This window comes from Coturnix japonica, chromosome 20, assembly GCF_001577835.2.
Source record: "Coturnix japonica isolate 7356 chromosome 20, Coturnix japonica 2.1, whole genome shotgun sequence".
NCBI classification, from domain to species: domain Eukaryota; kingdom Metazoa; phylum Chordata; class Aves; order Galliformes; family Phasianidae; genus Coturnix; species Coturnix japonica.
This window is the reverse complement of record NC_029535.1, coordinates 4,511,300-4,534,784: the sequence shown is the minus strand read 5'-3', so window position 1 is coordinate 4,534,784 and position 23,485 is coordinate 4,511,300. Positions and strand designations below refer to the sequence as shown.

Here is a 23,485-nt window from a genome sequence, read left to right as displayed (position 1 = left end):
CATCCCAGCTCAGGGTGTTACTGCGTGTTTCCTCAGGGAGCTGCTCCCATCAGCAGTGTGCGGCATTAGGATCGCACCTCCAGCTCAGCGACCTCCATCCTTGACCCCATGGGGGTCCACCTGGTGATGCTCATGAACCTTCCCAGAGGACACGCAAAGATCCTGCATTGGGAACCGAACCCTACAGCCCAGCAAGGAGGAGCAAGACATGTCCTACAAATCTCCAGGGTGTTTATTGTCAGGATAGAAATTTCCATATATAAAATAAGGGTTTAAAAATAGCACTACCCTGTTCTCACAATAAAATAGATTATATATATACACACACACGTAGATATTTATAGGGAGAATTATTACCATTTTGCTACGTGATTAAAAAATAAACCCCAACCCAATAAAACAAGATAAGGATTGATTCTAGAAGAACTCTGCCAATACAGTGCTGAGGGGATCCTGCTGCCTGCTCTCCATTGGGCTGCTTCCCCTCGGGCTGGGGAGCACTCAGCCCACATGCAGTCCTGCTGCACAGGCTCATCCTGCCTGCAGCAGCTCTCTGGGTGCTGCCACTGCTGGATTTCCTCACGCAGAGCAGCACAGAGAGCAGTGCAGGGGCTGCTGCCCATCCCAGCTGCATCAGGAGCTGCATCACGATTCCTCTTCCAAACCCTGCACACCTTGTCCCAGACCAGCCAGGCTGGAGGGATGAGGCAACAGCGAAGGTTGAACCCATTTGCCTTGCAGCAGGGCTTTTGCTCCAGCTCTTTTCCCTCCCTTATTTTTTAAGATTATTATTTCTTTTAATACACTCCACATCCCCTCGGGATTTTGTGATACAAGAACAAGCAACGATGCTTTACATAATCTATCAATAACAATGCCACGTAGCTACTGTAGGTCCCCTCTGAGCCCTGTGACCTGCTGCGAGGATCACTTCTTGAGGGCAATCTGCTTCTCCAGGGCTTCCAGTCTGGTTGTCATCTGAGCAAGTGCGTGTGCTAAGAAAACTGCGAGCTGAGCAAAGAGTGAGAGCAAAGAGAACCTTACCTGCACCTGCCAGCTCCTCACCTTGGAGAATTCAGATGGGACTGAGCTCCAAGGATGGAGTCCTTCCTTGCTGCTGGCCCCCATGCCTCCTCCAGCTTGGATTTGGATGCAGCCCCCTCCCCCCCCCCCCCAAGTGAGCCCATCAGCACCCAAAGGATATTTCTCTCCGTCAGGCTCTGCAGGATGGCCACGGTGTTTGTCTGGAACTGCACCAGTGCCTCGCACTCACATGGGCTGCGGATCTCCATCTCCCCTCTGCCCTCCTCTGTGTTGGAGGGATTTGATTTGGGGATGCTCAGGGCATGCTCAGCAGGCCCTGCTCACACCCTCCCCAACACAAGCCTCTTATCCTTGCAGTCCTTTTGCATTAATCCCATCTGCAGCTTCCCTCCCTTCACTTTTTAGAACAGAGGGATGGGATCAGGGCAGGTTTACACCAGCCATCTCAGCTCAGGTCAGTGCCTCTGACTGCCCCTACCAGCATCATCCCGATGGATGTGCCATGGGCTGACAGGCTCTGTAGGCAGAGGCAGGCTGCTGGCTGGGACACCCACCTGGGCAGATGTTTAGCTTGAAGTTCTCCACGAGGTGGGTCATGGTGGTGAAGTCCGCTGAGTAGGAGAAGTGCTGCTCCACCGGCTCAGAGGCGATGGCCCTCAGTTCCTCTTCCACTGCCTTGCCAACACCCACAGCAAACATGACGATACCTGCAGGGCAAGGATGGATCCTCAGCACTGTGCCAGCTGCCCAGCACCAAGCAATCCCAAGCCTGGAGCAAACAAGACTGGACATTTCATACAAGGGGTTTCGTCCATGCAAGGCAGGGACTGGGGCAGCCAAAACCCACTTCACAGGAGCCAACCACCCAAGGAACTGTCCTTGGGTGCCTGAATCTCTGTGGGTTGGACTCCTCACCTGACTCTTTCGCTCTCTGTGCCCACTCTGAGATGTCATCCTGGGAGCGTCCATCCGTGAAGACGAGCCCGATCCTGGGCACGTTGTGGGAGAGTGGCCTGGCCCCTTCCAGTTCAGAGAAGCTGTGCTCTACCATGTGCTTGAGGGCCAAGCCTGTCATGGTGCCTTTCTCCATGTACTCCATCCTCATCACCGCCGCCTTGATGTCCTCTGCACTGTGGTACTTGTTGAGGGGGAACTCGGTGCGGACGCGGCTGGAGTACTGCACCAGCCCCACACGTGTGCCATCAGGGGACACTTCCAGTAGATCCACAATGCGGTTCACAAACTGCTTCACCAGCTCAAAGTTCTGGGGCCGGACACTCTTGGAGCCATCAATCACCATCACCAGGTCAACGTGCCCAGCCCCACACTCTGCAGGGATACAGGATGGTGAGAGGGGATGTGCAGGATCCCACATGGACTGGGGTGAGGCATGGAAGTGCCCCAGGGCAGAGGAGAGGAGAGGATCACCTCCCTCACCCTGCTGGCTGCACTCATTTCAATGCATCCCAGGGTACCATTGGCCTTCTTGGCCAGAAGGGCACATTGCTGGTTCACAGCCACCCTGTTGGCCACCAGGACATCCAGGGCCTTCTCCTCACAGCTCCTTTGCAGCAGGTCCACCTCTAACCTGTACTGATGCATGCTGTTATTCCTCCCCAGATGCAGGACCCTACACTTGCTCTTGCTGCACCTCATCATGTTCCTGCCCACCCAACTCACCAACCTGCCCAGGTCCTGTTGAATGGCAGCACAGCCACCTGCAATGTCCTCAACCTTTCCCCCAAACCCTGCTGGCTCTGAGGACACAAGCCCTTGTCCATACCCACAGAGTCCCTCATGTTGGCCTAGTTTGGGGTAAGCCCTTGTGGGGTGAAGCCCGGTACTCACTGCTGCATGTCTTCCCATCAGCCTGGAGCTGCTGGCCCTCGGGACACACGCAATGGAATGAGTCCTCACTGCTCACACACTTGAACTCGCAGCCGTGATCCACCCCATTGCAGAGGTCAATGGCTGGGACACAAGGCATGGGGAGGTGGTTACCCCTATGCAGGTGGGGACATGGATATGGCAGCCCCCTCCTGCAGCCCTGTGCTGGACTCACCACGGCAGGACTTGCCGTCGTGCTGCAGCATGAAGCCATCACGACAGCGGCAGCGGTGCCCAGCAGGGATGCTCACACAGTCATGCTGGCAGCTGTGGTTGCCGAAGCTGCAGTAATCGATCACTGGGGAGGGAAGGAATCAGAGAATCACAGAATCATTAAGGATGAAAGACCACTGAGATCAGCCAGCCCCTGTCTGACTGCTCTGGACCATGTCCCTCAGTGCCACAGTTCTCTTTTTATTGAAAACCTGTGCCAACACCTCACTGCTCTAAGAAATTTTTCCTAATATCCAACCTGACAGGAAGCCCAGCGAGGGACTGAGCAACCCTTCTGAGCGAGGAGCAAAGGAAGAATGAAGGGAAGGAGCAGGGAGGGAGAGGACCTTACTTGTGCAGCTCCTCTTGTCCTGGTTGAGGCGGTACCCGGCGCGACAGTGGCATGAGTATGTCCCACGGGCGCTGATGCAGTGGTGCTCACAGCCATGTCTGCCATCAGCACACGCATCAATGGCTGCAGGGAAGCAGATGCTGTCACCCTTCTGTCTCGGTGCCCCGCAGGAGACAGGAAAGGAAAGTCCCAGTGTGCAGCTGACAACACCCTGCCCTCCCTGCATCGGGATCACCCAGCTGCTGTTGGCCTTGTTGGGCCTCTTCCTGCTCTTCCCTCCAAGAGACATGCAACTACCAGAGATGGAGCTAAAAAGGGTTATTACGGGAACAGGTCTTTCCATCCATGGTGAGCTGGTAGCCAGGGTGGCATTCACAGTAGAAGGAGCCGGGGGTGCTCACACAGCTGTGCTGGCATCCATGGTCCCGTTCCATGCACATGTCCACCCCTGGAAGGCAGAGAAGGCATCAGAGTGGCCCCCAAAGTGCTCTCTGCCTGCACTGACCCACAGAGAGACCCATAGGGCTGGCTGCTAGTACATAGACATGGGCACGGTCAGTTCAACACTTCTTCCTAGCTCATATTGCCATCACTATTGCCATTACACCCCGGCTTGAGGCAGAGCTACCAGGAACAGGTGAAGACAAGACTGTGCCAGGGATGCTGCTGGATGAGGCTGCATGATGCCACCTTCCAGCCCGGCAAGGAACATGCACCAAGACCACCCCACAGCTGTGGCTCTCACCCACCGCACAGCTTGTCCTGGAACTGCTTCCCAAACTGCTGGATCAGCTCGAAGGACTCCACCAGGAAGACGTGCTCCTCCAGCGGCGGTGAGGCCATGGCCCGCAGTGAGTTCATGTCTGCCCTCTGGATGCCCACGGCGTAGATCTCAATGCCTGCATTCCGTGCATGGGCGGACACCTCAGAGACACGGTCCTGGGGCCGTCCATCCGTCACGATGATGGCGATGCGGGGGATTTTCTTGTGGGGTGGGCGTGCGCCCTCCTGCACGGTGAAGGCCACGTTCATGGCGTACTGGATGGCCAAACCCGTCATGGTGCCCTGGGCCAGCGGCACGATGCTGTTGATGGCTCTCTCCATCTCTGCCCGCGTGAAGAAGGTCTTCAGGGAGAAGATGTTCTGCACCTGGCTGGAGTACTGGATCACCCCCACCCGTGTGGCATTGGGGCCCACGTCCAAGTTGCTGATGATGTCGATCATGAAGCGCCGCATGGTCTCGAACTCGAAGGGACGCACGCTGCGGGAGCTGTCGATCACAAAGACGATGTCCAGGGGACCCGTCCTGCACTTCAGGGCTGTGAAGGGCAAGGAGATGATTTAGCATCATGGTTGTCAGCAAGAATCTGAGGCATTCCATTTGGGTGGCCTTAGGGATCCTTACAGGGGATGGAAAGGGCAGGTCTGGGCAGCCCAGCACCTTCCCACTGCCAAATAAACCTATGGTGGGTGCCTGGTAGAGTGGGACTGGAGACAACAGGAAAGGACACATGCTGTGACCCCATCCTATGGGGAATGGCAGTGTCTCCTCATCCCCAAGTGCTTCTGCTGCCCTGCTCCTGCAGAAACACCTCTGTCTGTCTGGATCTACCCTGGCAAGGCTTAGGCACAGGTTTAGGCAATGGCATTTCCACCTCTGCAGCAATTCTTCTGTTCCTCCTGCAGCTCCAGCCTCCCATGGCTTCTGGTTTTTACTGCACTTTGCCAGTTCCTGCCCTAACACAAAACTTTTCTTTTTTTTTTAAGGATAAAGAATAAGACAGTGAAAAGCTCTGCGACAGGCACACACATTGGGAGCATCGAGCCAAAGAGCCTCTTTTGGATACATGGATGCAACTTCCAGTGCAAACCGGGAGTGTTTAGCAAGTGAAAAGCCAACGAACATATTTGGCTTGGCTAGTGAGTAGCTGAGCCTGGGAGAATTTGGCTGTAATGGTGAACAAACACTGCGCGTCCCATTGGGATGGTGCCCAGGGCTGTCAGCTCTGCTGCTCCCCCATGCCCAGAGGTCCCTGAGACATTCCCAGCTCCGCTCTCTCTCTGTGGTGCTGCTTTTGAAGCTGAAACAGATTTGGCCACCTCTGCCCAGGGAGGATGGAGGCAGCTGGCCCCAGATTTGCTTTGTCCCCCACCACGTCCCCACCTTCATACTGCAGGTGGGACCCTGCATCCTCCTGGGGATGCCCCAGACAGCACAGTGTCCCCCCAAGCTTCCCTCTGGGTGTGGTCTCACTGCCCTGACACAAACCCTCCTCTCTGCTCCAGGCAATCCCCAACCACAGCAGCTCACCTGCAGGCTTTGGTCTGGCTTCCAGTGTCGTCAGGACAAGTAGGAGGAGTGCAGCGAGCGGCAGGAGCTTCATCGTTGCTGTGGGAGCAGAGCTGGGCACTCGCTGCGGAAGGAAATGTGCTGTCAGTGCTCAGCCCTCAGGCTCACAGCTCCTGATGGCACTCAGTGGGTGCTTGGGCACTGCCAACAGACCCAGACAGTGGCGGTGGCTCTGCCAGCCCCGTCCCCAGGCTCATCGCGCAGGGACTTTTCAGCACAGCTACATTTCATTACAGCAGCGACAATCTGCCAAGTGAAAAGCTCTGATTTTCTGCTCTGGGTGGAGCTGGCCACCGGACAAGCCTTATTTTCACTTGCAAACCATGCGGCTGGGATGTTCCGCCAAGCGCTCACTGCGCAGCCAGGGGATGAAGGGAGCCCCGCGCTGGGAACAGACACCCTGAAATTAAATGCCAGCAGAGGCAAAAACCCACCCAGAGGTGTCTCAGAGCCATTGGAAAAGGTCATTTCCTCCAAAAAGCTCCATGAATGTACTCTGTAGATTGCTTTTGGGAAAGCGGAAAGCAAAAACCTCCACATGCACAGGTGGTGACAGTGCCTGTGCAGATCTGTTTGCAGGGTCCTGGGTGAAGGATGGTGCATTTGAGGTGGGATAACTGAGGGATGGAGATTTTGACCAGCTATCTGAAACCTCCACTTGAGCTTGCCTCCCCGCCTGCCCATTTCTTGCCTTGGCTTTTGGCTTAGGGTTAGTTGCCAGCCCAGGTCAGAGCCCACTGAAAGAAATGGCAAACACTGCAGGTGTTTTGGTGCAATGAGAGCAAAAGCATTGCTTGGGCACTGGTGGGATACTCTGGATCAGTGGGGGACCCAGGAGCCCCGTTCCCAGTCTGAAAGCCAATGGGAAACCCAATGGGAGCAGGGAATAGAGCAGATACAGCCACTTCTCCCAGAGACAGGGAGCAGGCACTGGGGCTTTTTCAAAAAGCACCCTGGAAATTGGTTTTATCAGTAGTTATTGGCTGCTATTTGTTTAGCCCCGTGAGGTCTCGGTTGTAATTCATCACCAGGGTTTCCACTTAATTGCTGAGTGATTATGCACAGCCCTGAACCTGATGTGTTTGACAGCGGGGATGCTGATAACAGGTTGCACAGCTGTGTCCTAATGTGCTCTCTGCTGTTCACACCTGAAAAATGACATTGAAGAAGTCAGAAGGATAGAAAAGGGCTACAAAAGGATCCAGAATATCAGTGTTATCATGCGAGACCTTTAACTTGGCTGAAATCTGTGCCCCACAGGCAGCACTCAGGTGAAGCCAAAGCTCCTCTGCTGGGTTTCACCATTTATCTAGCAAAATCCTTTTAGTGCAACACGTTTGTTTTTTGGGAGACAGCACTCCCCAGCCACTATATGTCTGGGGGACAGTTGTGCCATCTATAGCATTTCTGCAGATGGCTCTCCCTGCAATAGCAGGCTGGCACCCAGCCGTGACTCACAGCATCCAGAGCGCATCAAAGCCAGCGCAGAGGGAGGAATGAGCTCCTGGGCCAGGAACCAAGGAGGAGAAAACCAGTCCACAACCGAATCTATTTTTAACAGCATCTGAGTGTTGGATGAAGCCTTCATGCTCCCCGTGGCCAGAGGGGCTGTGGGAGCAGCATGGCACGATGGCACTGCCATGCACCCAGCAGCAACAGGGCGTTGTGGACAACCCTATGTTCAGTGCAGCGCCCATCAGCAAGGCCAACAGGAAGCAAAGAGGGAGGTGGGTGGGAAGCACACGGCTGGCAGGCAGGTGCTGCAGGGCAAGGCAAACAGCACAGGGACCTTGAGATAACACTGGGCTATAAAGGAGGAAAGGCCTTGGGGGGTGAGGGGGAATAAGCACTGCCACAGTGTGACACCACACAGCGTTTCCTCGTTTTTCAAAGCAACACAAGGAGAAAGCCAGCCTGCTGCTCTTCCTTGCAGAAGGAGATGGGATGACAAAGGGATGAGCTGTGTGTAAAGGCTGGCAATGAGCCCAGCCTCCCCTCGGCCCCCCTCCTGCTGTGGGACAAGGAGAATCAAGGATGGACCCCCAGAGGCAGGCAGGTAAGGCAGCCCCAGGGTGCTCCCCCCACCCCCCACCACCTCTGTGCTGCTCTCCTGCCAAGTGCTGAGCCTCGGGGAAAAAAACAGCCTCCTCGGGTTTCAGCCTGGCCTCCTTGGCAGCACTCTGCTGGCCGCAGGTTCACAGAAATGCTCAGAATATTCCCCTTCTGATTCATCCGTGCAGGTCGGACCTGGGCGCATCCTGCCTTGGGCAAGGCAGGGAGCAGAGATCTGTGTCCTCCTGGCTCTGGGATTGGGGCTTTCTCAGATGGTTTGCAGGGGAGATGAAGTTAGTGGAAAAAGTGGGGGTGAATGGCTCAGGAAAAGGCAGCACCTCATAGCCTGGGGCAAATCCTGTCCATGGGAGACTCCACAGTTCTGGGTCTTAGCAGGGTCTGAGGCACAAATCACGTTTCAGATGAGCAGAATGGCAGTGGTACACGGCACTGATGCTGTGTGAGCTGCCAGAAAGCAGCACCTATTTCTGTGCTGGGAACTTCAGATGATGGCAGAGCTGCTCTGGATGCAATATCTCCACTGCTCGTGGGACTCTGTGTACTCTGCTTCATTGCATGCCCAATGACAGAGACCCGGTGAGGCAGCTTTGTAGGGCATAATTCAACTCCTGTCTGGGTGTGTAGTAGAAATGCTAAGTCACAGCTTGAACCTGTGATGGAGCACCTGGTGGGAAGGCAGGGCCAACCCAGGGGAGTTCAGGTGTATGCAATACACCTGAATGACCAGAAGGGCTGGAGCCAGGATCCACCCCTCCCCACATCTCATTTAAGGGCTGGCAGTGAAGGTGAGGGTATCTTGCTGGAGATCCCTGTGTATCTGAGGCCTTCCAAGGGTAAGCAGATCTTTTTTTCTTTCCTTTGTTTCTGTGTTTATGGCTGCCTCATTTGATTATAACCTTGCTTGCTGCAACCTAGGACTTTGCTTCTGTGTTGCTGTGCTTTCTGTTGTGTTATGTGCTGTTTGATCCACAAAATGTGGAAGAGGCCCTAAAATGTGCTTGGGACATCACTACAAAGCCAGGAGGAGCTGGAGGATGCAGCCAAAGATAGCCAAATGTATCTGTCTTTGTCAGAGCTGTTCTCTGGGTTCATGACCTAAAGAACTGCCCAAAGAGTGCAGATGGGACAGGGAAAGCAAAGGGAAGCATGCACTGCCCCAGACACAAAGGGTAAGGAAGCAATGGGAGCTTGCATCAACCTGGAGACGCCTCCTGACATCAGTCAGGTTGCACTGTGCAAACTCCGCTGACCCCTGGCGTGTTGTGTGTATGTTTGCAAGGCCCTCACGCAGTGTGGATGGCTGAGGCCCAGGCTGGCTCTGGAGCTGCACCCATGCTGTGCTGGAGGGCTGCCTGAAGGTTGGTTTCTCTTCCTTGCTGGAAGGAAGCCTGATTTCAAAGCAGAATTCTGTTTCCCATCTCCCTTCTTTGAAACACCTGTGGTTTGGTTTGGTTTTTGTTTGTTTGGTTTTCTTAGAGCATAGCACAGCAATTCCCTCATATCCCAGCAGGGGAAACTGAGGCACAAAGGTAAATCAAAGCCAGCTTTGTTGCTCCCTGTGTGCCACAGACCAACCAGGTGCAGCCTGAAGGATGCTGGGTTCCACACCTGCCCCCAGCTTGTGGCTGCCCATGCCATGAATTATTGACCAGCATCCCCTGGGGACCATTCTGTGCAATGACCTTGCACTCAGCCCCAGCACCTCACACACCCTCCATTGATGCTGCAAAGCCCTCAAGGGAGGAGAGCTCTGCAGTGCTCAGAGCATGGAAGCATCAGCATGTCAAGACCAGAGAAACAGCATGAATTTCTAGTCTGAAAACAGGAGAGGATAAAATGCTTTTCCCTCTCTATAAGGACTGGCATGTCCTTGGTTCTTCCCAAACACACGTGTGGGAGAACAAGAGCAGGCTCTTTCCAGGACCTCGTAGCACTCTCTGGTTACAGTGCTGTGGCAGCTCCTCTGGGCCAAGTGCCACCTGGAAGGACACGTTGTTTGAAAGACAAGGCTGTACTCAGACAGCACATCATGGCTTCAACCCCAGCAGGAGTTCAGTAACAGGAAAGCCTTGCTGGATGCTGGACAGACTTCCCTGAGAAGGTCAGTTCCCATTCTACGAGGCACGTAGCAGTTGGCAGCTTCCCCATCAGCTTGTATGTACCTGCAGATTAAACGTGGCCTCACAAAGCATGTGTTAAAGATCTGGCCAAGAGGACAACACCAGGTGGTCACCCAGCCCTGCTTCTGCCTGCTGGTTTGAGCAAATCTGGATGGACTTCAGAATGCTTTTAGGTGTTAATGAAGAATGGTCACTGGGGAAACGTCCACCTTGCAGATTCTCTTTCAAAATCAAGTGCTCATCTGCTAACAAGTCCCTGAGGGCAGCTGGACTGAGCCTCAGGCTTTGGAGAAGAGGCGGTCAGGGCCTTCCAGAAGCTGAGACAGCAGCCCATAGTTCAAATCCTTGTTCTGAGAGGAAGGTGTTAGAGTGCATTTTTTTCCCCAGAAATATGCATGTTCAACCACAAAGGGAAAAGAAGTGTCCTGGAGCAGCTCAGGGGCTGGTGTGGAGTTTGTGCTGAGCCTCTGAAGCAACAAAACCAACATCTTTAAGCAATGAAGGCAGATAGTTCCTAGGAGGGTTTGCACCTCTCGTATCTGCAGGAACCCCTATCCCCAGCTGACCTCTGCGAGCTCCCAGAGCACAGACAACCACTGCTATTTCAGCCCCACAATCACAGATCCGCTGCCTGACCTCCTTCTCTAAATCTTTATATCAGATTTCTCGCTCTGGAGACGTGACTCAATGTGTTGGCATAAGGCAATATGCCAGAACGCTACTCATGTGCCTCTCCCCTTTATCCTACCCATCCTGCTAAGCGTTTAATTGAAATAGCAGAAAATGAGCAGTGCTTGGCTGCTGTGGAAAAGCAGGCAGAGACTGTGCAGCCCTCCTCAAGACAGAAAAGCAATGTGGTTGAATTCTTTGTCTGGATACCTTTGGGATTGCCAACGTGAAAAGTAGTGTGGGAAAACCCTTCCATATAACTTCACAGCCACCAGCCCCATGGACTTGTCCCAGCTATCCCTGGAGCAGCTGTCCCATCAGGGTGGTGATGTACAGAGAGCAAAGGGAAGGCACAGACTCCAGCAGAGCAGCTAATTCAGCTGAGCACAGACCTGCTCCTACTCATTCCTGCTGTTGGCCACAGATTCCTCTGGGTCTGCAGGATGTAGATCAGGATCCTGGTACTGTGGGGTGGCAATCAGCTGGTGAAGCAGCACTCAGAACAGAGATGGGAAGGCTCAGTGCTTGGAGAGGAACTGAGGCACTGCTGCCACCTCTCTGCAGGGGACCACAGCAGATCCCTATAGAGCTGCACACCAAGGCGAGCAGGATTCATGCTGGCAATCAAGGGCTTGCAAAGCAAGAAGTCAAATCGTTGCATTCAGCCTGGTTAGGAGAGGGAATAGAAACCCAACTGCTAGCAATGTTACTCAATACCTAAAGCTGCATCTGTGCTGCAAATACTGACAGAGGGGCAATGCTTGACCCAGTGGAGCCCTTATGGCAGCAGGGGCTGTGCCTCGGTGATCAATTTGTTTCTGTTTGGGCCCAAGGTGGGGAAACGTGAAGGCAGGAGGTACCGACCAGCCACAGGAGCCGCTCAGCCTGCAGCGCGGCTGGAGGAGCCCTTGGGACGCGTGGCACAAAGGGGACTCTTTCTGCAGCTGGTTTTTATACATTTCTTTATGAGTGCCACTCAATCATTTTTGTTGTGATTTCCCAGGTTTATTCAGTGCTGGGAGGGCTTGTCTATAGCTCTTGTGTGCTTATTGCTACCTCTCCCTGCGTTTCAGCCCCATTCATCCAGCACTTGTAAATGGTATTTTATGAGCGCTGAGTTCTGAACAAGGCACGCTGCTCAGAAAGCAGACAAAGGGGCCCCTATTGGAAACTTTTAAAATGCTCAAACAAAGGCTTCTCTTGAAAACCTTTAACCCCTAATGCCAACCTCGAGGGAAACGCTGTGCTGTGAGTGCTCAGAGCACACACACACCTCCTGTGGCTGCACACTGCCTACATCAGGCAGCCGTGCTGGCGGCGTCTTCTGGTGGCTACCATCGCTAACAGTATTAAACCCCAAGCTCAACTTGAGCTAATCCCACAACATTTAGTTAATGCTTTAAGAGGAGGAAAAAAAGAGTTAGAACTCCCACAGAAATGAACAACAGCTTTGTCCTGGATGTAGCAGAGCTCTGCCTGCTTTGGTGGAAAGTGCCATTTTACTACAAACCCAGCGGACTCTCACGCCTTCCAGATGGGAATTTGTCTTTCAGATGAGGCCGGATTTATCCCAGGAGTTAACTCTGCTCTTTGCATTGCCAAGTCCTAGTGGCAAATAGCAGGGCTGAGATCTGAGAGCAGATTTCTCCCCACACAGAGGCTTTCTGCCTGGATCGGATGCCAATCTAATGATATTCCCTAAACAGATGGCAAGAATCTGCTTGTGGAATACGCTTTCTACTCGTTACCAAGAGCCTCCAAGCTGGCTGCCTGCAACTGATGGCTCCTGTTCTCAGGAAAACAACAGATAAGGAAGATTGTTGTTGTTGCTATCAAGAGATACTACAAAGAGTCCCACAGGGAGGACCTCAGAGTAATTCTGTATGCAATCTGGGCTTGACGGAGGCAAAAATCCTGCGGGCTTACGTAGAAGAAGCAGAGCTGTGAATGGGCTCCTGTCTTGGAGCTCGCTCCCCCCTCCGCCAGTCCCACAAGAGGTGGTGGATTCCTTTCAAGTGGCAGAGCCCTGCTTCCTTCCTTTCACCCACACCATCTCCTGCCTGCAGGGCAATCCAGGAGCTCTGCGCCCCTCATCCTGCAGCAGAACAAGGGGAAAGCCCCCAACAGAGCACATGCCATCACACTGCATTACCTGCTCGGATGGCTGCATGTCAGTGCAGAATAATCTGCTTTTTCCAAACAAGTTTTCTCATGTAATTGCTTGTAGCAAATATGCCCAAAGCTATTTCCCCCTCCCCAACCCCCTGTGAAACAGTTGGAGTTATAAGGCAAAGGTGGGTGATTGCTTGTGTGAACATATTTATGGGTCCACACAAGCACACTCAGGGTATGTACAAACCCAGCTTCCCATGCAGAAATGGGGCAGAACTAAATTCAGCCCCATTTTTAAGCTTATCTTTTGGCAGGATTTCGTTGCCCAGGTGTACAAGAGCTTACTACTCTCTGTTAAAAGAGATCCTCGTTTGTATAAGCGAGAATCTGCCCAAAAGCTGGGCAGGGGTGAGCAGAGCAGGCAGAGGGTGAGCTGCGCTGCCCTGACAGCGGGACAGGGCTTCCAGCAGCACCCACTCCCCAGCGCAATGTGCTCAGGTGTGTCAGCGACCACTGACTGCATCGAAGCAGGGGAGAAGCACTCGGAGAGCTCAGGGATCTTGATTTGGGGATAACCCCGTGCCAAGGTGCTATCGTCTCCCCGTTCCCCCTTTGCTTTCTGCTCGTTCCAAGGGGGCACGCGGCACCCCAGCCCTCCACCCCGATCCAACCACCCCATCCCCGCAGCTCGGGGCTCAGCTCGGGGCTCACCCTCTCCCCTTTCCCTCCCGTAGGTGCGGATGCAGCGGAGCCCCTCACTCACCCGTACCGGCCGCGGAGCCGCTCCCCGCCGCGCTGCTGGCTCAGGTACGTGCGGGACGCTGCGGGGCTGCGCGGTGCTGGGCGCTACGGAGCGGCATTTAACGGGGCGGGGGGAGGCGGAGCGGCTCGGCTCTGCTCGGCACGGCCCGGCGCAGCGCGGGAGGGGCTGAAGGACCCCCCCGGCCGAGGAACGTGGGCAAGAGGGAGGTGGGCGCAGGTGGAAGTGTATCGCCAAGGGTGGGTGGGCGCAGCGCTGCGTGGAAGCGATTGCCGCAGGGAGAGGCTTTCTGGGTTCTTTCTGGGTTGGGTGTTGGGTTTTTTTCTTCCCTTCTCTGCTTTGCGTTTCCCGTCAACTTCAAGAAAACCGCCTAAGCACCCCGTGTCAGTCCTTCCCTTTGAACACCATTGAGTGGGGAGAATGGGGAGCTCTCTAGCTGGGGCTGCAGAGCCTTTGGTCCAGCTCCCAGCGGCATCAAGTGATGTGCTGAGCTGTAGCAGTGGAGAGCATCACCCTCAGGCACCTGGGAACAGAGCATCCCAGCCCCTCATCTTGACACTGATGTTACATAGCAGTGGTGGGAGCCACCTTTAGAGCTGAGCAGCGATGGGCTTCGGTGCTTGAACAGCAGTTCCCTCCCTCTTTGTGCTAACAGAAACCAGAGATAGGGGACCCCGCTGTATCACCCGCGTTATCGGAGCGCTCCGGCAGCCGAGCCAAGGCTGTGTTACCAAAAGGGGCAGCGGTGGGGCAGGCGGGGACCACCCCTGCTGGGCTCCAGTCCCCCACAGAGCTCACCCGCCCTGCTGTGCTGTTTGCTGCTGGCGTGGTCCATAAATCCCCCAAGCCCAGAAAAGGCTGAATTTCACTTGTATGTGCAGCGCTGAAAATATAGGATTTATAAATACCCATGCATATACAAGGGCTTGTGGGTTGGGCTGCTCTGGATTAAAGGAGGTATTGAAAAATGAGGGAAGCCAGAAACTGCAGGCTTCTCATTTCAGTGAATTCTAATGGCTTTTCCTTTTGCATAAACATCTCGTTGAGCCCATACCCAGGAGCCCAGCAGGCATTTTCTCCCCTGCTCTGTACAAAATATAGCCCAGATCTCCAAAATGGATGTGCTTTATGAGGACATTTGGTTTCTCCAACCACAGGAAAGAACAACGGCACTCTGTGGCGAGCTGCGGGGCAGCTGTGCTCTGAGCAAAGCATGCAGCAGCTCCTGGGTAGGGGGAGTAAGAACTTCAATCTGATTGCTTGAATTCAGAGTTAACTGCGTTTGAGGGTGGTGTTAAAGTTATTGTATAGACAGCACTTGAAGACCCAAACAAGAGCTGGTGGGGTGGTGTTCCAGTCCTCCAAGCTGGGTGCTTTTGTTCTCAGTGGAACCAAAGAAACTGCACCTATTCCTGTGGTCCATCCAAACCCAAAGTGAGGGCAAGGCCAGGCTGTGCAGAGTGAGGAGCAGGCTCACAAAGCAGCCCAGGGAAGGTCGTGGCCTGCAGAGCTGAGGAGTGCCCCGCTCTGCTTCCACATAATACCCAACTTTGTGCACTGGATTCCCAGCTGAGAGCTCAGGCTCTGAAAAGAAGGCTTTGAGTGCAAGCAGTGCTGCTAACACGACACTGAACTAACACTGCACTACAATCAAAGCATTTTAATAATTTAATATAATAAATGTCAGAGGGAGTGAATGATTCTCTGTAAGAGGCTGTAGGTGCCAGAAGGAGCTGTGCAAGTAGCTACACCCATTAGCAATGGCCCTTTGACTTGCTGAGGGTAAATGTAAACCAGATGATGGATGCTGGGTGGTCGTCTCCCTGGTCAGAATGGCGAGGAGAGCATCACTGAGACAGCATAGCCCCATAAGTCAGGAGGCGATGGCTGCAGAGAAAGGACAAAGTAAAGAAAAAATGGTAGAAAAAAGGGTAGTTCTTCCTGCTGCTAGACACCAAACTGTGGTCTGCTTACCTGCCTTTGGCATGCAGCTGCCAGCCTGAAGCAGAAGGAAGGTAATTAGTGCAGATGGAGCTGTAATAGGTGCTGTGCAGTCACCCAGCTCTGTGCCTCTGTGTTACACGGGATGGAAGGGAGTGGTGGTACCCACACAAGCCTGGCCCTGCCCCAAGCTGCTGCTGCAGGAAGCTCTGCACAGCAGGATTTGCTTCTGGCTGTGCTGTCAGCACACGTCTTAATTCACATTTTTTGGCCAATATGCTGCCAAACACTCCCTGTCATTGCCTCACCTCGGTGTGAGTCTGTTCCATACCCTGCCAACGGGCAAAGCCACAGGCAAAGCTCAGCCTGAGGGCTCTGGAGCAGTATCTCCCTGCCCTGTGCAAGGCTATGGGGCAGCAAACCAGCCTGGGCACAAGCTGTGCTCACTTCACAGCCATGCAGAAGGCAGTGAGCAGCCCTGGGTGCACTGTGCTCAGCAGAACCTCTGTCTCATAGGTCCAACCCATACCAAGCTGACCTGCTGCGGGATGGCGTGAGGAGGTACCTGCAGCTGCCAGCAGAGCAGACGGTGCTCATACTGCATGCCAAAGTTGCCCAGAAGTCATATGGCAATGAGAAAAGGTAGGAGATATCTCCCCCTTCCCAAAGCAGATACGCAGAGCTCAGCCTTGTGAGGGCCCTTCTCACCAAACCTGGTGTGGCAATGATGTAGAATTATAGATTAAATGTGTCCCCTTGCTGCCCATTCATGATCTTTTAGCACCCAAAGCTATTGTTTCACCCTCAGGGCTGAACAATGGGACACATCCTCCCCACCCTCACCAACCTGGAGCTGATGCTCCTCCTGGGCTTCTTCCTCCCAGCAAGGTCAGGAAGATGGGTAAAATGGGAGAAAAGCCACTCAGGTCTTACCCTCTGAGTGTGAAACTGCAAAGAGGAAAGGCTGCTGCTTTAAGGTCATGCTGGGACTTTTCTATCAATGGCCATGGTCTCCCAGAAGCTATTTTTGAAAACCCTCCCCACACTGCAAGAGCACCTTGAGGTTCTGGCTTGAATCTCCAAAATTGCTGCTCCTGTGACGTCAGCTGTGGCAATGGAGTATAATTAATCGTCCATTAGTCCTTGTGATATAAATAATCCCCCCCCTTATTAGCTCTACCTTTAAGGCTGAGCTGCCCCCAGGTTAAAGATGAAAGGTGCTGGGCTGGTTTCCTTCATGTCCTTGTGGCCCAGAGCTGGGGGAGGTCTGTTTAAACAAACCAGAACCCCAGCACTTTAGGGCTCCAAAATATCACCTCCCTGTGCTGCTGGCATTTCACCTAGTATCAATAGAGAATGAATTTGCACCATTCACACGAGTGCAATGACAGTGGAAACCCAAATAAAACACAGGAAAATAGGTCTCCAAAATGCCGGGTATAGATTTATTTGCGTTGGTCTCCAAATCTGGCTGTGAATGCAAACTCTGTTCCCAAGCTGCTGAAACTCCACATTCCAGGCGGGCAGAGCACAGAGCAAAGCCTCTGTAGGGTTGGGCTGGGAGGGGGTTGTGGGACCCCCACCATCTCCTGCTGCCCAGTCCCTGCCCTGTGCCCACCAGCAGCACCAAGCCAGCTCTGGGATAGCTTTGAGGTACTTATCTCTGCCAAGAGCCTTCTCTGGGTGCAATAACACTGCTCTCTGGTCTCTGCAGGTTTTTTTGCCCCCCACCTTGTGTTTACCTGGGTGGGTCAGGATGGAAGTTAAAGCAGGAGCAGCTAACAGGTATGTGCTGGGGGGCAGACCCCTTCCTTCCCTTCCCTCCTTCCCTTCCCTCCTTCCCTTCCCTCCTTCCCTTCCCTCCTTCCCTTCCCTCCTTCCCTTCCCTCCTTCCCTTCCCTCCTTCCTTCCCTCCTCCTTCCCTCCTTCCGCATCCCTCCTTCTTCCTTCCTTCATCCCTCCCTTCTTCCCCATCCATCCCTCCCTCCTTCCCCTTCCTCCTTTCCCTCCCTCCTTCCCTCCCTCCTTCCCTTCCTCCTTCCTTCCCTCCTTCCTTGCCCTCCTTCCCTTCCCTCCTTCCCTTCCCTCCTTCCTCCTCCTTCCCTTCCCTCCCTTCCCTACCCTCCTTCCTCCTCCTTCCCTTCCCTCCTTCCTTCCCCCTCCTTCCCCCTCCCCCTCCTTCCTTCCCCTTCCCTCCCTCTCTTCCCTTCCATCCTTCTCCCTCCTTTCCCTTCCTCCTCCCCTTCCCTCCTTCCCTTCCCTCCTTCCCTTCCCTCCTTCCCTTCCCTCCTTCCCTTCCCTCCTTCCCTTCCCTCCTTCCCTTCCCTCCTTTGTCCCAGCCAGGGACATGGGAGAGGCAGGGCTCCGTGTGTGGGGCTACATGGGGCTGGACACCATGGGCAGCAGCCTGATGGAGACACAGAAGCTCAGCTTTGAGGAGCAGCCAGATGCAAAGGTACAGTGCTTGCAGCCCACTCCCCTTCTTGCAGCACATCCCCCCCAGCACCATTCCCACACATACTGCACAAAGAAAGCCTGGTCCTTCTGTAGGTAAACAGCAAAAGAAAACACCAACTGATCCTAAAGTTCAAGAGCTTGAGATGAGATCGAGCATCTTTTGATAAGGGGGAAAAAGAAAAGTGTTGTCTGGGGTCCCCAAAGAGCACAGGGTCTGAGCTGAGCCAGAAACATTACAAAAAGGGCCTTTGTTTGAAGGGCTGGAGCTGCTGCTAGAGCGTGGCCTATCAGCCATCCAGCCTGGGTTTAGAAACCCAAACCTGGGGCAATCCCTCATGTGATGTGGGATAAATCACACATGAACATGAATTTCCATGAGGAATTCTCTGCCCCCAGTGTAAATAAAGCCACTGCAGATCCCCAGCTCTTCGCTGCACCTGTAATAACATCTCTGGTCATTTCCCCCTGTAAATGAACCCAGGGCTCTTTCAAAGGGCACCATTATGTCCTGGCAGCACGCTGTGCCCAGGCTGCTGGTGAGGAGGGTGAGGAAGGCTGGAGGGACCATGTCTGTGCCTGCTGCCCCAGCCCATGTCCAGCAACCGCCCCTTCTGCCCTCTGCAGGGGTTTGGCTGTGCCAAGGCTCTGTACATCTCAGATGCGGATAAGCGCAAGCATTTCCGCCTGGTCCTGAAGCTCTTCTTCAGCAATGGGCAAGAGATCGGCACCTTCCACAGCAAGCTGATCAAGGTCATCTCCAAGCCCTCGCAGAAGAAGCAGTCACTGAAGAATACAGATTGTGAGTATGGGGTTGGCTATGCTAGGGGGAAAGCAGGCATGGGGCTGGGTGGGGTCTGTTGGGGTAGGGTAGGATGGGATGAGGTGGGGTGGCATAGCATGGCATGGTGTGACAGGGAGCAGATGAGATGGGGTGGAGTGCAGTGAGATGGGGTGAGTTAAGACACTGAGGTGCTCACAGCTTGGCTCCAAAGTGGTCAGGGCAAATTCAACGCCCATGGGTACTCTCAAAAGAGAATGCACTTGGGCAGAGGTGGTTGACCTACCATGTACAGTGCCATGAGGCCATAAAGGGAACAGCAGCTGGGAAGTGCTTGTTCCTATAGTGCTGGTCACAGCAGGACCCAGGACTTGTCCTGTCCAGCTGCACCAAGATCAGCAGGGCTGTGGTTCCAGCCCTAACACAGCCACCTTCCACACAGTGTGCATCTCCTCGGGCTCCAAGGTGTCCCTCTTCAACCGCCTGCGCTCACAGACTGTCAGCACCCGCTACCTGTCTGTGGAGGGAGGAGCCTTCATCGCCAGTGCCAGGCAGTGGGCAGCCTTCACCCTCCACCTGGGTAAGGAGCTGTTGCCAGGGCTGCCTCCCTCCAGCCTGGGCTCTCCCACCTTATGAAGCCAGTTCCTGGGGGCTGAAGGACTGGGAGTTACCTGGAGGTCGCTGCTTGTGATGGTGACTGCCTCTCTCCTTCCTGTAAAGCTGATGAGCGCTGCACCCAAAGTGAGTTCCCCCTGCGGGAGGGGTACATCCGTTATGGCTCCGTGGTCCAGCTCATCTGCACGGCCACCGGCATCACCCTGCCACCCCTGGTAAGGCTCCATCCCCATGGGGCTGAGCAAAGGGCACTCCTAGGGATGCTGCTGCTCTGCTGTTCCCCTGAGCTTAGGGCCTCACAGAGAGCAATGTGAGCACTGTCCCTTTGATTTCTCTTCCTCTACAAGGGCCCAGAGTGCTCTGTGTCCGTGGGGACATGGGCCCTCCCCAGCCCCATGCTGACCATCTGCTTTGTTGCAGATCATTCGGAAGGTGAGCAAGCAGTACGCTATGCTGGATGTGGACGAGCCCATCTCCCAGCTCCACAAGTGTGCCTTCCAGTTCCAGGGCAGTGACCGCATGTACCTGTGTCTGTCCACAGAGAAAGTCATCCAGTTCCAGGTACAGGGGGATGAAACACTTCTAGGTGCTCCGCATCCTCACTCCTGAGCTCTTCTGTTTTGCTCCTTGCCAAAGTTTTTGCAAAGATCTCCACTGGGGACTTACTGGGCCCAAATACCACCTGTCATGGCACTGGTTTCCCACTGTCCCCACCATGATGTGTTCAGAGCTGTGATGTTCTCTGCAGGCATCGCCCTGTCCAAAGGAGGCCAACCGGGAGCTGCTGAATGATGGCTCCTGCTGGACCATCATTGGCACTGAGACGGTGGAGTACAGCTTCAGTGAGAGCCTGGCCTGTGCCCGTGAGCCCGTCAGCCCTGTGCCGCTCATCACAGCCCTGCAGGTAGGCATGGTTCTGGTTTGGGATGGGTGCGGGTTCACCTGCTCTATTGCTGAGCTCTGGCACCTCTGCTCAGCTTCTGGTTTGAGACACATGGAGGGGATGCAGAGCTGTGCTCACTGTGGCTCTGCCCCATGCAGCTCAGTGGCGGAGGGGATGTGGCCATGCTGGAGGTTCAGGGAGAGCATTTCCATGCTCACCTGAAGGTCTGGTTTGCTGATGTGGAAGCAGAGACGATGTACAGGTGAGGTGACGGGAACGGTTCTGGGTTTGGGCACAGCCTGGGGAAATCGGGCTGGTGACCAGTGGGCAGAGAGGAGCAGAACCATGGGACAAGAGGGGAGGGTGGTCCTTGGCCCCATCTCCATCACCAAGACCCCTTCAGGCAAACTCTTATTTTACTCTCCTGCTCCCAGGAGCCCCAAATCCCTGATGTGTGTCGTCCCTGACGTCTCTGCCTTTGGCAGTGACTGGAGGTGGCTGCGATACCCCATCACTGTCCCACTCCTGCTGGTCAGGGATGATGGTCTCATCTACTCCAGCTCTTTCACCTTCACCTACACCCCGGAGCAGAGCTTCCTTCCAGGGCAGCAGCTCCCTGCCGATGTCCCACAGGACTCAGACATGCTGCTCAACAGCATCCACCAGGAGTTCACCAGGACCAACTTCCACCTCTTCATGCAGAGCTAGTGAGCTGAGCCAGCAGCATTCATTGCCAGCAGCCCTGGGGACAGAAGTGTCCCTGTGCCATGCCCAAGGGTCCCCCTATACACCTGCTGTGTCCTGACCTGCTGTCTTTTGTGGCAGCAGCGATCTCACACAAGGGTACCAATAAATCACACTGCATGGACTCTTTACCAATTCAATGCTGCTTTACTGGCCCTCGAGTTTTACCTCCTGTGCTGGCACTGAGCACCGCATCTCCCCCAGTGCCCCTTGTCCATATAACTAAAGGCCACGAGGCACAGGCAGAGCTGTGAGCCCCTTCAAAACAGCGAGAAGAAAATCACAGCTTGGCTCTCTCCGCGGTCTGGGAGGAGAGCGGCTGCCGCCCCCTAGCGAGTCGCAGCCAGGCTGGGTGCGCTCCTGGCTGCCCCCATTCTCTTCCCCATTTCCCCCCCCCCAACCATAGCTATGGATGGGGCCGTAGGTCTGTGCTGTGTCCAGAAAACCTCTGCTGACTTACTGATCCTTTACTGACAGAGCCACAAATAACCCAGCAGGGTGGCAGGAGGCAGAGCTGAATCAGGGCCAAAAGCAGCATCCCTCAGCTCTGCTTAAGCACTGCAAAACGGGCTGCCCAGAGCCCACTGTGCTCCTGTGCCTGCAGCTCTGAGCTGGGAGCAAAGATGTCAGCATGGGCTGTGTGTCAAAATAATAATAACAATAAGAAGAATTTTCACCACTTTGATGTTTGAACACAGTAGAATGCAAATATGCTCACAGAGAGGTGCCTTGCCCTGGGAGCTGGGCTGGGGCCAGAGGTTTCTGAGCCTCACCACAGTGTCACTGCCTGTCCCAGCACAGCATCTCCAGTGCTGTGGATGGGGCATAAGAGGCTTTAATGAACAATCTCCAGCTTACAGCAATGTCACCAAGGCACAAAAAGCAGGCTTGGTTTCCCTCTCACAGAGGGAGAGATTTGCTCTGTGTTTTCTGCAGGGAGAGATTTGCTCTGTGCTTTCTGCAGTGAGGATGGACAGAGTCCACAGGAGCCAGCACTGTCACCAACGTGGTCCCCCATCCCCTCGCATCCCACTGAGAGCAGGCACAGGGTGCACATGCAGGCAGCCCCAGGGCTGTGCTGGGGGGAGCAGTCAGCTCTGAAGGACTCTTTGTTCCCCAGTGTAATTATACCTGAGCAGGGAATGGGAACGTGCTGAAAACTCCTTGCCGGGCGTTGCTGCAGGGAGCCGCAATGCTCAGCCCAACACTGGCCCCATTGTTCACCCCATGCTCTGTAGAGCTGCTTGGCCCACCTCGGCCCCTTGCTTCCCTGCCTTTCCACCAAGTAATCAGGCAGTGATTAAAAACCAGCCTTTTCCCCTCTGCAATGTCAGTATGGGGCCAGTTGCCCTGAAACTTCCTTCTGGGAGGGAGATGGCACAGGGCTGCACTGGGGGACAGCAGAAGTCTGTGGGGTATAGAGAGCCCTGACACCCCCAGCCCTCACACCAGCTCTGCTCTGGCTTTGTGCTGAAGCTGTGCCTCTTCCCAAGTTTGCTGTATAAACCCAGAGCTCACAGCCCCAGCTGAAAGCTCATGGGGAGGAGTGGGACTTTGGTGCATGTTTGACACAGATGGATTTGGAAGATGAACCAGAAACAAGCCTGCGGGGGGCTCAAAGCTTTAGTTAGACTTGGGGGAAGGTGGGGGAGAGAGAAGAGAGAACCCTGCGGGGTGCGCGCAGTGCCGGGAGGGGGCAGCAGCCACAAAGCGGAGCCGGGCCCCGGAGAGCCCCGGGGAGGGGTAACGGGGGTCACCGGGCCCGGCTAAGAGCATCCCGAAGAGCCCAGCCCCAAGTACCCCATAGAGAACAACGGCCGCAGCAGAGGGCAAAGAGAGAGCAAAAGGGGGTTGGGGGGCTCTGGTGTAAGAGCTGCACAAGGGGGAAATGAGACCCAATGACAGGCAGGGTCGGAGCTGGGGAAGAGGGGGGGGATTTCCTGCAAAGCATCAGCAAAGGGCAGCGAGGAGCAGAGCCTGCGGGTTCCGCACTCTGCAGAGACCGTGCAGAGCACTGCACAAACACAGCACAAGGGATTCCTGCAACTGAAATGAAGCCCTGGGGAAAGGAAGAGACAAACAAATGCTGTCCTGAGGAGCAAGGCCAAGAGCCCATCCCAGCTGTTGGAGGCATGAGAACATAGAGGATGCAGGCAAACATCACCACGTCTGGACAAACAGCAGCTCCCAGGAGCAGATGGCAGCCTGGCCCAGCCCAGCCACACCTGAAGTCCTGGACACAGAGCAGGCAGCAGCACAGAGCCAACGTGTGTCTGCAGCCCTAAGAGAGCACACACTGCTCCCAGCTGCCCAGAGCAGGAGTTCCTAGTAGGGAGAGAGCAATTCGATTTCCTCAAGGGCAATAATCCATTGAAATCCTGCACATCATTGGAGATCAGCACTCATCTCAGCAATGAGAGCCAGCCCAATCCCTCAGGAGCACCAAAGTGCCAGGGCAGAGGGGCTGGAGAAGCCACAGCCTCCTCC

At 54.7% G+C, this 23,485-nt stretch overlaps 2 protein-coding genes across 2 annotated transcripts; one reads left to right on the top strand and one right to left on the bottom strand.

Moving 5' to 3' along the window:
- Positions 1-214: 214 nt before the first annotated feature.
- On the bottom strand, positions 215-13,771 carry MATN4 (matrilin 4). Its single transcript, XM_032448602.1, has 11 exons — positions 13,584-13,771; positions 5,808-5,910; positions 4,246-4,815; positions 3,822-3,944; positions 3,497-3,619; positions 3,107-3,229; positions 2,893-3,015; positions 1,960-2,373; positions 1,599-1,751; positions 1,205-1,309; positions 215-986 (listed from the first exon to the last, which is right to left on the bottom strand). Exons 2-11 carry the CDS (start codon positions 5,878-5,880, stop codon positions 928-930), a joined length of 1,866 nt encoding a protein of 621 aa, XP_032304493.1. The 5' UTR covers positions 5,881-5,910; positions 13,584-13,771; the 3' UTR covers positions 215-927.
- RBPJL (recombination signal binding protein for immunoglobulin kappa J region like) lies at positions 7,599-21,138 on the top strand. The gene is made up of 12 exons (XM_015881692.2): positions 7,599-7,902; positions 13,555-13,627; positions 16,038-16,163; positions 17,236-17,306; positions 17,861-17,976; positions 18,603-18,777; positions 19,199-19,336; positions 19,477-19,586; positions 19,792-19,932; positions 20,120-20,275; positions 20,413-20,516; positions 20,689-21,138. Exons 1-12 carry the CDS (start codon positions 7,881-7,883, stop codon positions 20,960-20,962), a joined length of 1,506 nt encoding a protein of 501 aa, XP_015737178.1. The 5' UTR covers positions 7,599-7,880; the 3' UTR covers positions 20,963-21,138.
- The last annotated feature ends 2,347 nt before the right edge of the window (positions 21,139-23,485 follow it).

What these genes read in the sequence shown, in the direction of transcription:
- MATN4 (XM_032448602.1), bottom strand. Translation starts at nt 5,880, where the DNA reads ATGAAGCTCCTGCCGCTCGCTGCACTCCTCCTACTTGTCCTGACGACA. An exon ending in AGCCAGACCAAAGCCTGCAG is followed by an intron (nt 4,816 to 5,807) that starts GTGAGCTGCTGT and finishes TGCCCTTCACAG; the next exon opens with CCCTGAAGTGCAGGACGGGT. An exon ending in CAAGCTAAACATCTGCCCAG is followed by an intron (nt 1,310 to 1,598) that starts GTGGGTGTCCCA and finishes CCTCCAACACAG; the next exon opens with AGGAGGGCAGAGGGGAGATG.
- RBPJL (XM_015881692.2), top strand. Translation starts at nt 7,881, where the DNA reads ATGGACCCCCAGAGGCAGGCAG. An exon ending in AAAGCAGGAGCAGCTAACAG is followed by an intron (nt 17,307 to 17,860) that starts GTATGTGCTGGG and finishes CCTTTGTCCCAG; the next exon opens with CCAGGGACATGGGAGAGGCA. An exon ending in GAAGCAGAGACGATGTACAG is followed by an intron (nt 20,517 to 20,688) that starts GTGAGGTGACGG and finishes TCCTGCTCCCAG; the next exon opens with GAGCCCCAAATCCCTGATGT.